This window comes from Populus euphratica, unplaced genomic scaffold (genome assembly GCF_000495115.2).
Source record: "Populus euphratica unplaced genomic scaffold, PopEup_1.0 scaffold67.1, whole genome shotgun sequence".
NCBI classification, from domain to species: domain Eukaryota; kingdom Viridiplantae; phylum Streptophyta; class Magnoliopsida; order Malpighiales; family Salicaceae; genus Populus; species Populus euphratica.
Genome location: NW_011499914.1, coordinates 306,691 through 320,955, shown reverse-complemented (window position 1 = coordinate 320,955; position 14,265 = coordinate 306,691). Strand labels below are relative to the sequence as shown.

At 36.2% G+C, this 14,265-nt stretch overlaps 4 protein-coding genes across 4 annotated transcripts; 2 read left to right on the top strand and 2 right to left on the bottom strand.

Moving 5' to 3' along the window:
- Positions 1–684: 684 nt before the first annotated feature.
- LOC105134352 (vesicle transport protein GOT1B-like) lies at positions 685–4,006 on the top strand. Its single transcript, XM_011038730.1, has 8 exons — positions 685–786; positions 992–1,052; positions 1,181–1,254; positions 1,910–2,001; positions 2,104–2,184; positions 2,294–2,391; positions 2,475–2,556; positions 3,888–4,006. The coding sequence occupies exons 3-8, from the start codon at positions 1,224–1,226 to the stop codon at positions 3,924–3,926; spliced, it is 423 nt and encodes a 140-aa protein (XP_011037032.1). The 5' UTR covers positions 685–786; positions 992–1,052; positions 1,181–1,223; the 3' UTR covers positions 3,927–4,006.
- A 31-nt stretch (positions 4,007–4,037) lies between these two features.
- LOC105134350 (uncharacterized) lies at positions 4,038–8,599 on the bottom strand. The gene is made up of 6 exons (XM_011038729.1): positions 8,257–8,599; positions 8,100–8,141; positions 6,698–6,729; positions 6,283–6,427; positions 4,572–5,941; positions 4,038–4,522 (listed from the first exon to the last, which is right to left on the bottom strand). Exons 1-5 carry the CDS (start codon positions 8,401–8,403, stop codon positions 5,447–5,449), a joined length of 861 nt encoding a protein of 286 aa, XP_011037031.1. The 5' UTR covers positions 8,404–8,599; the 3' UTR covers positions 4,038–4,522; positions 4,572–5,446.
- LOC105134349 (uncharacterized) lies at positions 6,736–7,561 on the top strand. Its single transcript, XM_011038728.1, has 2 exons — positions 6,736–6,906; positions 7,045–7,561. The coding sequence occupies exons 1-2, from the start codon at positions 6,742–6,744 to the stop codon at positions 7,330–7,332; spliced, it is 453 nt and encodes a 150-aa protein (XP_011037030.1). The 5' UTR covers positions 6,736–6,741; the 3' UTR covers positions 7,333–7,561.
- A 235-nt stretch (positions 8,600–8,834) lies between the features above and the next one.
- On the bottom strand, positions 8,835–13,838 carry LOC105134348 (spliceosome protein-like protein). Its single transcript, XM_011038727.1, has 4 exons — positions 12,454–13,838; positions 10,485–10,749; positions 10,118–10,295; positions 8,835–9,604 (listed from the first exon to the last, which is right to left on the bottom strand). The coding sequence occupies exons 1-4, from the start codon at positions 13,712–13,714 to the stop codon at positions 9,017–9,019; spliced, it is 2,292 nt and encodes a 763-aa protein (XP_011037029.1). The 5' UTR covers positions 13,715–13,838; the 3' UTR covers positions 8,835–9,016.
- Positions 13,839–14,265: the final 427 nt, after the last annotated feature.

The following is a 14,265-nucleotide window of genomic DNA, read 5'->3' as shown; positions in this document are numbered from 1 at the left end:
TTTTATAAATTTTGATTTTTTTATTTTAAATTAATTTTTTAATATTATTTTGATATGATATTTTAAAAAAACATAAAATAAAATATATTATTTTAATTTATTTTTAAATAAAAAATATTTTTAAAAAATAATCTTACAATACCAAATACTATATTAATCCACAAATTATTATACTAAATCAACTCGTCCTGGCATATCTTAATTATAATTTTTAAATTTAGTTTGGTTTAAAGTTTAGGTTTTTGGTTTTTATTAAGTTATTAAATTGTTTGGATTAATTTTTTTAAATTAAAATAATATTATTTTAGTTAAAAATAATCAATGCATGTAACTAGATTTTTAACTAGATTTTTGATCGAATGTTATCAAGTTAATTGAGTCATCAATCACATAAAAAAAATTCTATTTTTTCTGAAATCTAGCATGGTTTCAGTTTTAATTAATTGGGTTTTGGATCGATACACCAGTTTGAGTTTTTATTTTGAATATGAATGAAATTAAAAATTACAAGAAAAAAGGAAAGAGAAAAATTCGGATTCTTATTGGCCAAACGACGTCACTCGCCAACGAATAATCAAATACTTAGCCAGGGCAGCTAACTAATAAATTAAATATAAATGGATAATATTCTTAAAAAATATTTTCATAAGAAAACAAAATAAAACAAAAATAATCTTCTTTTGCCTATATTATATAAGAAGGGAATAATAACTAACTGACACGCTCTCTCTCTCTCTCGCTTCATTTCCTTTCCTGCTCTTCCTCTGCGCTTCTCTCAAATCTCAGGTCACCCCCCCTCTCTCTGTTTAGTTTCTGTTTGGTGGTCGAGAAAAACAAGAGGAAAATCAGAAAGATAAACCTAGGCCGTTCTTTGTTTTATCAGCATCCAAACATAGCTTCTTTCGATTCATTCTCTCTCTCACACTGTTTTATCTTCTTTTAATCGGTGAAATGGATAATCGTTTCGATATGATTTGTCTTTCCATTGCAGATAGATCAGTCTAGAAGATCTCTTTCGTGTTCTGTCTCTTTCTCTGTACCTGATTTACCGGGTAACACAAAATTTACGATTCTAGCGCATGCAGATCTCGTGTGATTCATTTTTTTCAATCAAATCCCTAAATTTGAAGCTAACTCTGCATAATTTGATCTTAATTGGATCTGATTTTGCTCTTTCCAGTTAAAGTGATTAGTACGTGAAGAATCCACCTACAGCTTTAACGATGGTTTCCTTTGAATTGAATGACCGTAAAAGTGAGTAAAATTTGATCTTTTTTCTTTATAAATGCTATTTGCATGGCCGCGTTTTTTTTTTTTGGATTTTTGTTTATTATTTTTAAAAGGTAATTTGTGCCTGTTTTGACTTGAAATTTGTTGAAAGTAAGAGAGAAAGCTATTATTAGCGTAGATGATTCTGTTTAGTACTGCGGTAAAGCTGTTTAATTAGTTGCGTTAGCGTGTTATTGTTACTAATGAGTTTGAGAAATTGTATTAGGCTTGTAGTAACTTGTTAGGGTTGCCGTTTTTAGAATTGTCTCGTAGTCTTGATGATGAACATTGGACCTGAGGAACCTTATGTGGGAAATTTATGTTATATATTAGTGTCTGTGTGGGCTGATGAAAATTTGGCAAGCTTGAACTGTTTGAGGAGTCTTGAGTAATGCTGAAGCTTTGCAATGACAATTCATACGGTTGATTACTCTATGTATCTTGTGCTCATAGCTATTGCCTTATGTTGACTCTGTGTTCCTGTGAATAATGGAATTTTTTTTGTTACTTCGAGCATGAATTACTTGTCCATAGGAAAGAGAATAACAGAAAAAAGATCAGTATTTTTGTTGTGTTAATTTGGTATGCTTTTTGTTCTATCTAAAGTCTTATACCTCTTATTTTTTGTGAAATGAAACAGAGATTGGATTAGGCTTGACTGGATTTGGCATATTTTTCTCATTCTTAGGAATTATCTTCTTCTTTGACAAGGGATTTCTTGCCATGGGAAATGTAAGTGCCATGCCATGCATGTATGTATTCACCATCAGCTCTGTTTTGCTTGTGCTATGATATCATTTTAACGCTGGTTCTTTCTCTGCGGTACTTGACCAGATCCTTTTCATCTCTGGAGTCAGTCTCACTATTGGACCAAAGTCTACCATGCAATTCTTCATGAAACGCCAGAATTTTAAGGTAGTTAATCTATGTTGATCTATCTGTTTCTGTGTGCATATGTGAACCCTGCATCAGCAGCTGTATTTCATGCTCACTTTACACCACGTTTGCTTTTCTGGTTATGCAGGGAACTATTTCATTTGGTGCTGGCTTCTTCTTTGTGGTCATAGGATGGCCAGTTATTGGCATGATTTTGGAAGCATATGGTTTCATTGTTCTCTTCAGGTCTGTTGAATGTTTATCTAATTGGTTTATAGTTAATCTGCTTGCTTCATCCCGTTGAAGATGCTGATGGGAATTTTGTACAGTGGTTTCTGGCCAACACTGGCAGTATTCATTCAGAAGATACCAATTCTTGGATGGGTGTTCCAACAGCCTTTTGTGAGATCAGTATGTTTACTTTGCAACTGAAATAAAAAAAACTGTTCTTAGACTTCCATCCTTGTAGATAATACATTCTTATCTTATCGTATGAGTAAGTTTTTAAACTGTTCTATGTATGTACTTGGCTTGGACATCATGCCTGTTTGCAATGGACATTAGGAACATGCAGAACTGATTGATGTCATTTAGGGCATCTAACGAAGAAGTTTGAAAAATTGTAATAGAAAATCTTGATCATCCCTTATTATGCTAAAATATCATGCAGAACGAATCATGTTAGTTCTAAAGGTAGAACAGCCAACCTCACTAGGAAGTTGACTTATTTCGTTGTTGCTAATTTTTTCTTTTGGCATGTTTTCTGGTGAATTGGTTATATTATTGATTCCATAAAAGAATGATTATTTGCTTAAACAACTTTTGTCCATTTGTCACCCCTTTGCTTTTCTGATACACCCTTTACTCTTTCCTTCATTTGTGGCTAGGTTAGTTGCGCGCTTGTTTCTAACCTTCTATTTTATGTACTTTTGATATTTATTGATTGTTTTCCCTTTTTGTCTAAAATGTAAGGTGGACTGTTTATTTATTGTTGCAAACTTTTTATTTTGCAAATACTTAACGAGTGGAATTTAGCACAATTTTCATTGTTTGTGTTGTCTCTGGCATGTCTTTGCTAGTAACATAACTTGCATTGAGACTTGATCTTGTATGCAAAGAAGGTTGGAATTTATGTCTGCATGGAATGGCCAAGGATAAGTGTACTTGGCAAAGTTTCTCTTGGGCATCAACTATATCTGTAAAAGGTTGAAATAGCATTCATGTAAATCCCTGGTTCAGATCATAGCAAGTGGAGGGAGATGTGTGGAATTTGATGATTGATGAACCGTGATGAAAGATTTTAGGACGGGTGGAATTTGATAATTGAGGAAACAAGATGAAAGGTTGCTTGGAGTGATGTTAGGAAGCATTGACATGCTGACTTGAATGACAAGTGCAATGAATTAGATTTTTAGCCTGCCACTTCTATGAAAGGCTTTCCGATGAAAAAAAAAAATGATTAGGCAGAGAGGTTCACAGATTGGACAAATTGTATTAGAAAAATTGGTTGGAGCAGTCATAGAATTAACAGAGGATTTTGTGGGAGGGGTGTGTTAGTCAAATCTTCATGGCATTTCAAACATAAACAAGGGGTTTGCACAATTATAACTTCTGCTGGCTGGCGCTGGAATCAGTTAAATTTATTGATCCATAGAATTCTCGATTTCATTTATATACATTAACTGTTCACGAACACTTCACCATTAGAAGCTGATCTAATTTTGTATTTCATGTATGGGCAGTTTTTTGATCGATATCGGGGCAAAAGAGTGCCCGTGTAGATGCAGTGTCAGAAGGAAGTGCAACTGAACTCCAAAATCCAGACTGGCCAACATCCTAGCATTTGTAAAAAAAGGAAAAAGTAATAGTCAGCTCCAGACATAATCTTTTCGGCACTTGTAAGGGTGACTGTTAACTCCGACATCATTGGGAAGTGCAACAAAGCGGCAAATAGGACCATTTGTAAGTCACTGTAAGATACAGGGGTTCTGTATGAGTGACCATCTATTCAATTTGATTTGATAATAGCTTATTCTTTTAGTATTCTGTGGTTGTTTCTCCTTCATCTAATCATTGCATAATTAGTACAAAAGAGAAAGAACCCAAGTCCCTACAAATGAATCAAATCATGTAGCTGAACCGATCTTGTTTGTGACGTAATGCTGCCCCAGAAAGTGAACGATTAATTAAATTGCCACCAACCCTGATGATTCCATGATCCTTTTTATGATGAATGTCAGCGGTTCCTGGATATTGACTGTGGTTGGTCATTCTTCGCGGGGATGAATTTCTTCTATGCACACCAAGCCAAGAAAAAAATAGAAACTGTCTTTGCATATATGGATGCATCTTGAATGTTAAAAAAGAAATTCTACAACTAAATTCCAGGCTGGAAGGAAATCGCATATCCCTTTGAGTGCTCTTGCCTAGAAACGGAGAGCTCTGTTTGCATTTTCTGCAGGACTATTCCAAGCAGAAACAAACCCCAGGTCCAACGGAGAATCCAAGGTGAGTACCTGTGTTAATCACCTGCATATAGTGGTCGAATTCAAGGTATATCCTCCGTTAGAATGGAAGGATTAAGAAAGTCATGGGCATTCTATCATCCGACATATGAACAAACTCTGGAATTTGTTGAGTTCTATTCTGAATGAGAACTTAGCTTGTATTGCCCGTATTGAAAAGTTTGCAGCCCCAAAAAACCTGTAAATATCACACATTGACTGCCAAATGAGTCATCATCAGTTTCTGCAAGAACAACTCCATTAAGCATGAACATCCCAGCAGTTCTAGATTCTGTTTCGGAATTCTGGCTTTCCATAGAGGTCATGTCACGGTAATCCTTCTGGATATTTGATCATATATACATCAGGGACTTTCCTTGGATGATGGCGGCTAGACTATCTTTGCCAGCAGTTCTACATCTATGGCTTCTAATGTTGAAAGAAAAGCATTGTCTTCACTCTTGATGGAAGAGCCTTTTCTGGGGTTCTTGGAATTCTTTGCAGGAGACAGTGGACTTCGATGACAGATTTTCTTCCTTCGATGTTCTAGGATTCACCAATCTACACACGATAGCACACTTATCTTTCTCAGCTGTTTCTGAATTCTTTGCAAGAGACAGTAGATTTTGATGGGAGATTTTCTTCCTGCATTTTCTCATCATTCATCCATCTAGATATCTAGATATGTTTGCACAACTATCTTTCCTAGCACTCATCCCTCCAGACCGGTTCGGAGCAGCCTCTGATGTTGAAAGAAAAGCATCGTCTTTACTCTCAATTGAAGAGTTCAACAAAATCTATTCTGGGTTGTTTTTTGCAAGATTCCTCAGTCTAGACATGCTTCTTGTGACAACTCCTCTTCTTGGGGTAATGCACTCCCCCATTACTGTATCATCTGTAAGTGTGATTTTACCCCCATCTTTGTGCTTCTGGTCAGCCTTGGCCATCTTTTTTTTCCTTGCCACTGTGACAGGACTCTTGCTATTTGAGAATGGATCAGTTAACATGGAAGCGTGTTCCATCGTGTTGCTGCAGAACGATCCTAGTATGCCTTCAAGTGCACAACCTTTGGGATCTCCAAGAGGGTGCATTAGAATATCACGGATTCTTGTAACTGGGATATCATCAAATGACACCGAAGCAGTGTTTGTGCTGTTGCCAGAAGACATGTTGAGCTCCACAAATCCAGATTTTCCCCCAGGTCTACCTCCACTAGCAGACTCTTCACCGTGCAATTTAGCAGCAATTTCTTCCCAGGAATATGGAAACCCCAGTTGGAAACGGTCACAAATCTGCTCAAAGCGACAGTCTTGGTTTTGAGTTAGAAAATCAACAAATGAAGTTGAATGCAACTAGGGCAAGTCATCTCTCTCTATCTAAGAAACTGCATCCAAATTGATTTTCCTTCTTTACAATGCATAGATACTGAGCACATAGAAGCTCTCAATCAAAGAAAACAGAGTTTCTCATGAGAAAACACTTACACAAGCAAGTGGGAACAACAATTAACAGATATACACAGTAGGGTCAATATATCTGCATCACAGATTTCTGAAATCAAATAGCACACACAACACCATATCATTTCAATCACAGAATCAGAGTAAGAGTCTGAACAAAGATGATGAAATACCTGAAATGAAAACTCATTTTCATGTGCTCGATCTCGATTTATGAATCCACTAAGTGTAACAGTGATGCCATCTCTCGCCTCAAGAATGGTAGTATAATGTCTTTTGACAATTGCTGCTGAACAAAATAATCTTGTCCCTGCTCCTCTATGGCATCAAATCCAAAATAAAAACCAGATGAACACACAGTAACTTCATTGCTCACTAATCATAAAAAGAAAATGGAGCTAAGTTTCTATAAGCTATTTAATGGCATGCATAGACATGGATGTCAAAAATATGCTGCAAGTCACAGAATAGGCCTAACATGTGATCTTAAATGAATAGTTTATATGTAATGTTCTACAGTAACATGATCACAAAATTTCAATAAAGAAAAGAAAAATGGCTGAAAATTAAATAAATTCATTGACTTACTCTCTTGAAGTAAACCCAGAAACAGCTAAGCCGAGCAGCCTCTGATGTTGAAAGAAAAGCATGAAAGAAAAGCATGGTCTTTACCCTCAATTGAAGAGTTTAACAAAATCTATTCTGGGTTGTTTTTTGCAAGATTCCTCAGTCTAGACATGCTTCTTGTGACAACTCCTCTTCTTGGGGTAATGCACTCCCCCATTACTGTATCATCTGTAAGTGTGATTTTACCCCCGTCTTTGTGCTTCGGGCCAGCCTTGGCCCTCTTTTTTTCCCTTGCCACTGTGACAGGACCCTTGCTATTTGAGAATCGATCAGTTAACATGGGAGCGTGTTCCATCGTGTTGCTGCAGAATGATCCTAGTATGTCTTCAAGTGCACAATCATTGGGATCTCCAAGAGGGTGCGTTAGAATATCACGGATTCTTGTAACTGGGATATCATCAAATGACCCCGAAGCAGTGTTTGTGCTGTTGCCAGAAGGCATGTTGAGCTCCACAAATCCAGATTTTCCCCCAGGTCTACCTCCATTAGCAGACTCTTCTTCACCGAGCAATTTAGCAGCAATTTCTTCCCAGGAATATGGAAACCCCAGTTGGAAACGGTCACAAATCTGCTCAAAGCGACAGTCTTGGTTTTGAGTTAGAAAATCAACAAATGAAGTTGAATGCAACTAGGGCAAGTCATCTCTCTCTATCTAAGAAACTGCATCCAAATTGATTTTCCTTCTTTACAATGCATAGATACTGAGCACATAGAAGCTCTCAATCAAAGAAAACAGAGTTTCTCATGAGAAAACACTTACACAAGCAAGTGGGAACAACAATTAACAGATATACACAGTAGGGTCAATATATCTGCATCACAAATTTCTGAAATCAAATAGCACACAACACCATATCATTTCAATCACAAAATCAGAGCAAGAGTCTGAACAAAGATGATGACATACCTGAAATGAAAACCCATTTTCATGTGCTCGATCTCGATTTATGAATCCACTAAGTGTAACAGTGATGCCATCTCTCGCCTCAAGAATGGTAGTATAATGTCTTTTGACAATTGCTGCTGAACAAAATAATCTTGTCCCTGCTCCTCTATGGCATCAAATCCAAAATAAAAACCAGATGAACACACAGTAACTTCATTGCTCACTAATCATAGAAAGAAAATGGAGTTAAGTTTCTATAAGCTATTTAATGGCAAGCATAGACATGGATGTCAAAAACATGCTGCAAGTCACAGAATAGGCCTAACATAATGATCTTGATTGAATAGTTCATACCAAAATATTAACCAGAAGAATAAAAATATGTAATGTTCTACAGTAACATGATCACAAAACTTCAATAAAGAAAAGAAAAATGGCTGAAAATTAAATAAATCCAATGACTTACTCTCTTGAAGTATTCCCTTCTACCTTAACCAGCCACCAGTCATGTAACCAAACCTGTAAAACATTCACCCAGATTTAAAAAAAATGTCCAAAACAAAAATAATAATAATTCCCATTAACTAAAAACACCATTCATTCATTTACACCCAGAAAAGGTTACTGTACGTACGGAATTAAGAGAGAAAGAAGAAAGAGGGATGGGGTTGGATGGGGTTCTTGAATTAAGACGCGATAGGGAACGGATCAAGATTTTGGTTAGTGAAGCTGGGGTTGTGCTGCTGCTAAATCCTTTCCTTTTCTTCGCCTCACTCGACATTTTTCCGGGTCGGGCCTTTTCTGTTTTTTGCCCCCGTTTATAGATAGGTGGGTCGGTACATCGGCCATTGCACAGCAGAGAGAAGAGAGTGCACGTGGCCAAAATGGGCGGGAGATTTTGCCCTACCAGGATGACGTGGCATGATCATGGAAGCATAATTGTTAACTACATGATTTGGCCAAGAACCTCTACAATTTTGTATTTATAAACCGATTTAAAATTATGATAATTATGACCACTTTATTTCAATTCAAATTATTACACGGAAATATCTCTTTTTAACAGAAACTATTAGATTAATTAATATGTTTTTTCCAATAAAAACTGATTTCAAGTTGAAGAGGTTAAATTAATTATTATTTTTAGTGATTTTTATTGATTTTAATATGTTAGGTCATAAAAATCTAAAAAAAATATTTTGAGATTATATCAGAGGAAATAAAATTTCATAATTAAACCACGGCAAATTCAAAATAACTCTAATTTTGCGTCTAAACAAACAGAAGCCACTTCTCCAAAGCAGATTGAAAAGTAAATGCAACTTGCTATACTCAAATACAAGAAATATAAATATACTCCTGAAGTTGACATGGTTTAGTTGAACTGAGAAGCTTCAGCTTTCAGACTGTCCAAAATACCTGCCTGAAATTGTGGCGAGGATATTCAGCATGATAACCTCATCATCATGTTCAGATTTGCTAGCTCGCAAGCTTGCGCATTTTCGGAGCAGACCCCGAAGAGCAGCACATGTGTCAGCATCTAGTGGAGCATCAACTGCTGCACATAAGGCAAATAGCCACACACAATCGTTCTTCGACAGTTTGTCCATGGTTTCTGCCAATTTTATGCGTTTCCTCAGCATTGAAACTCGAGCAACACAATCCATAGCTAAAATCACAGACAAGGTTGGGTAGTTGCATGAAGCATCACTGCAAGAAGCTTCAGGAGTTGGAATCTGAGAAGATGTTAAGTTTCTACAGTCTTCAACATTCGCCATGCATGTGTGATCAATGGTGTTCTTGGCACTGGAAGTATCAAGAGGTTTGTAGGATTGGACCTCATCAGTTCCAGTTCTAAGGATATCGGATTTCTCAACAACAATACTTTCAGCATGCTGGTGGGAAGAATTCCCAAGAACAATAGCTGCTGGTTGCATCCTCTGGGAAATTCTAGTGCTGGAACCATCATTTTGAGACAGAAACTGGAATTCAGAGAAAGAAAAAAAAAGAAAACGAAGTCAGTTTTCAACATTAGTACTACGCATTCTCTATTTTTCTTGTTATATGTTTATGACCTAGCAGGCAAGATTCTTAAAGACCTTAAATATCATCATTGGATTAAAAAAATTCAAGCTAATCTCAGGTTTTTTCCTATTGTACGTGCAAATGAATGCTATACAGTTTCTCTAAAATCACAAATCATCTTCCCTCCACAAAAAGTTGGCACTCTCTCACTTTTGAAGGAATGATTTTTGGGACAAAAGGATCGAATAATGTATATCTCTGCATGGATAAAACAAGCAACATTTTACACAACTTCAGAGAATCTTTTAGACAATTCTTCAAGAAATATAGATACAGGTTTATTTCAAAGAGAGGTGAACAGATCAATGAAGAATTTTATTTTCCCCCTTTCAGCTAAAACAGACAAATAGAGTTGTTTTGCCAATAAAATTACCACATAAACACAAGGCAGATTAACACCAGAACTATACCTGTCGCAGCTCAGAAAAATCAACAAGAAATGCATCCTCCCACTGCTTCAATGGCAGTAAATACTCTGGACACTTGGCAATGTTAGGAATCTGGGGCATGTAAACAGTTTGTTCTTTGTTAACTCTACTCCTGTCAAGCTTGGCTACTTTAACTTTTGGAATGCGAGCAGCTTCCCACCTAAACAGAAGAAGAAAGAAATATGAAGTTGATGACAAGATTACAATTTTATGTCACTGTCATAAACTATGTTGGAACTTTAGGGTTGCAGTCAAACTTGCCATTTGACAGAATGCAATCATTTTTTGGATTTTAATGCTAGCATCGATAGTTGGTAAAGGAAAAGAAAAGTAGGATACAGAATAGTACCTGACACGCCTGAGGAATTCTAATCCATCCTCTGGAGGTCCAGAATCAAAATCTGGTTCTCCTTCTACTGCAAAAGCAGGCCTCTGAATGCTAGCATAATCATCATCGCTGTCAACTTCTTCACCATAGGCTTCTTCCAAAACTGTATCAGCACCTTCACCCTCAATACTATAACTGCAAGCAGGAACCAAGAGATCCGCATTTTGCACCCCATCTACTTCCATGTTTTCTAATCCATCGTCCAAAATTTCAGAAGATTCTTCCCCTGAGATTAATCTCAAAATTTAGAGCCGACACATTACTCATAACAATGGAAATCTTGATCCCAAAATAAATAAATAGATAACACAGGTATTTCAGCCCAGAGAGAAATGAGAAAAATGATAAATGGAAATAACAGTAACAGGCACAACATTCTGTTCATTCACACAGGTAGTAGCAGTTAGCATCTCTTTATTAGTTTTCAATTACAAAAGAATGCAATAGGCCATGTTGGATGACGACACTAGGCTCCCAAAAACTACAACTAGGTAAGCCAACAGAAAGAATTTCTATGTACAATGACTATATGCAAGCAGCATAAACACAGCAATCAGAGCATGAGTTCAACAGACATGTGTAGATATAATGCACATAAGGACTTTAGCAAGATTCCTTCATGCTATTCTTCAATGTGCAAATACATTCAAATGGTTCCATCTTCCCCTTGCTGCAGCCATACCTGCCCAAACAGAAAATGAACCAATCAAATTGACAAAATAAGAGCTGGATTCAGAAGGGAGGGGATGGAGAAAAGAAAGAATTTCAAAGGATTTCGACATCTTTACAATGAATTTACCTATTTTATTTTTAAAATAAAGGAGCTAAAAAACAGAAAGATAGAAAGGGAGGAGAGCGGGAACAAAAACAAGTACAAAGCCTCAATCCCAAACTAGTTGATACAAGGAGAACACGAAAATTAGAAAAAACACAATAGTTTTTAAAAAAATGAGAAAAGAAAATGTGAGGAACAGGAAAAAAAGAACTGTAAATTGAAGTCCCATAATTCAAATCAAACAACAAAAGAAACAGGATTCAAGAGATGAAAGACAAACATGAGCACCAAGAGTTTTGATGACAAGATCATTAGGAAAAAGAAACAAAAGTGACCAATAGATTTGTTGATTTCAGTAATCAAACTGGAAACGCAAGAGAGCAAGTTTGAAGGAACCAGAGATTTAAAATGATATAGGGACCAACAAAAAAAGGGGTAAAAATCAGGTTTCTGTAAGCAGCCGTTTAAAAGCCAAATTTTCAGGCATTTTGTTAAAGTATGATCTGCATAACCAAATGGAACTGCATCTGTTCTTCAAATCAGGTGCTTGCCAGTTCATCTGCACTAAATAAATGCTCCGCTGTTTGCAAGACCTACTAAGGTTGAATCAAACCAACTACGAAGTTATGGTCATGATAACACTCACCATCTTATATCCTAGATGAAGTTATCAAAACGACAGAGGACAACTATTCCTGGCCAAGCATAGCAAGTATACACTTTTTACAAGCTTTTCTGTTCAACTATGATATTTTTATTTTTATTTTTATTGTTGCCCGACACTTTCCCATCCAAAAATGGACCACCATCTTAGGGTTGGGTAGACTCCATCACTCTTGCAATGAAAATGATCCAGTGAAGTTTAAAATGAATTGTGAAACAGAAAGAATTAATTTTAACAGAGTGCATTAAATTATTCCTATTTCATCAAAATAGCATGCCATAACCCGATACATGTCAGTATGCACATTCAATTACATAGGTCAAGGAGATGCTAAGGCCTCTTCAAAATAAAAAATAAAAAACAAATATGACATGAAGCATGAATCAAATATGTTAACAAATCACAACTGCAACCAATATTCCTAAATAATTCAAACATTTTGGTATTAAAATATTATTAATACAGGAGGAGAAAAAAACAAGAACACTTACCAGGAATGTCAGGTTCCTTCCTTCCAAAATGCTCCCAAGGATTGAAATTCAAGGAAACGTTCTTATGATGCTTCGAACTTGCCAAGTCTTTATAGCCCTCCACAGCATCATCTCCAAATCCAGTGTATATATCTCTCCACAATTTTCGCTGTTCTACAATATTTGCAAACCTCAGGGCCTTCATTTTCTCCCTTGAGTACTTCCTCTTCATCCGGTCCCCGTCTGTTTCACAGCCATTTTGAACTTCATCAACGTCAATTGTTCTCTTTTGAGCTTCACCAATTTGGGTCACTTTATTTTGCCCTTCGCTTGTCTCCAGACCACCCTTCGTTGCAATCTTTCCCCTTCTCCGCGGCCTTTTTACCTTCTTTTCGTCAGTTTCATGTTTAACGTTCTTCTTTCCATTCCTCTCGGCAACATTACCACCACCATTACCAGTTTTGGTTACAGAAGCTGGTTCAATCAACACTGTATGATCAATCACTTCAATCTTCAAAGAACGTTTAACAGATTCATCAGATCCTTTGAGTCTCCCCGAGATTCCCACACCAGTGTCTAAACCATCAACATTATTATCCACATTGGTTTTGTTTTTAAAGATCGAACCATCTTGAAGTTCTTCCAATAATTGCTTCTTCTTTGCTTCCAATGAACTTTCTCCTCCAATCTCTTTCACCATCACAAACTCTTTATTGTCATCGGAACCTAAACCCATCTCAGCCTCGAAGCATTCACTTCCTACAAAATCTTTCCCCTTCTCTTGCACTTCTTTCACACCATCAACAATCCATTCAATCTCTCCTTTATTCAATACACCATCCACAGAAGTTTCAGTTTCTAGCACTTTCACACCAGAACTCTCAATCTTATCATCAAAATCTCCACTTTCAAAAGACCCAGAAACCAATTCACAATAAGCAACCTTCTTTTCAATCAAAGAGTCAAACTTCACTTCATTTCCTTCCAAACCCAGTTCTTCTTTCTCACCAAAATTAGTATCAGATTCAGTTAAAGAGGAGAACTTTACCTTCTTGAAAGAAGTTGGACTTGGTTGGTCTTGATTATTGGTTTCTTCTTGGTCTGCTAGTGTAGGTGAAAGAATCAACAAAGATGATCCATTTGGGTCTTCTTCTTCTTGTGGCTGTTGAAGGAGAGGTTCTTCTTCAATCTCTGTGATTCTTCTTTCGGGCCCGACCGGCATATCATCAGCCATCTTGAGTTCTGTTTGCTCCAAACCAGAAAAGAACAAAGCTTTGGTCATTCAAGATTTAAAGCGAGAGGGAGAGAATTCAGTTTGTGAGGAATTTTGGGAGTTTGTCTTGTGATTGAGATTTAAGAGAGAGTGGGGTTTATGGGGAGTGGGGTTTTGTGCTCGAGGGGTTTTCAACGACAAGTAGTTTGGAAAGTAATATTTTTTTTTTTATGGGCTTTTTTGAGTTCAAAATCGGAAGATCCATGCCAAATATAGTATATTTTTAATTTAATTTTTGTAATAATTTTATAAAATGAGAAATATTATTTGTAATAAAATAAGATAATTTTACAATGAATATCAAGAAATAATAAATAATTGAGTTGAATTAATTGAGTTGATGATGACATCAAAATTTGTAGTGCTCCTTTTTTTGTTGGTTAAATAAAATCCCATTTTCCATAATTACTTAAATGCCAATATAAAAGAAAATAATAATCTTGAAAAATAAATAGGTTTAATTTATTTTTGAATCGAATATCCATGATTTTTAACATAATTCAAGACCCAAAATGATAAATAAATCAAGATTCTTATTTCTAAGTTTATAGTTTTGATGT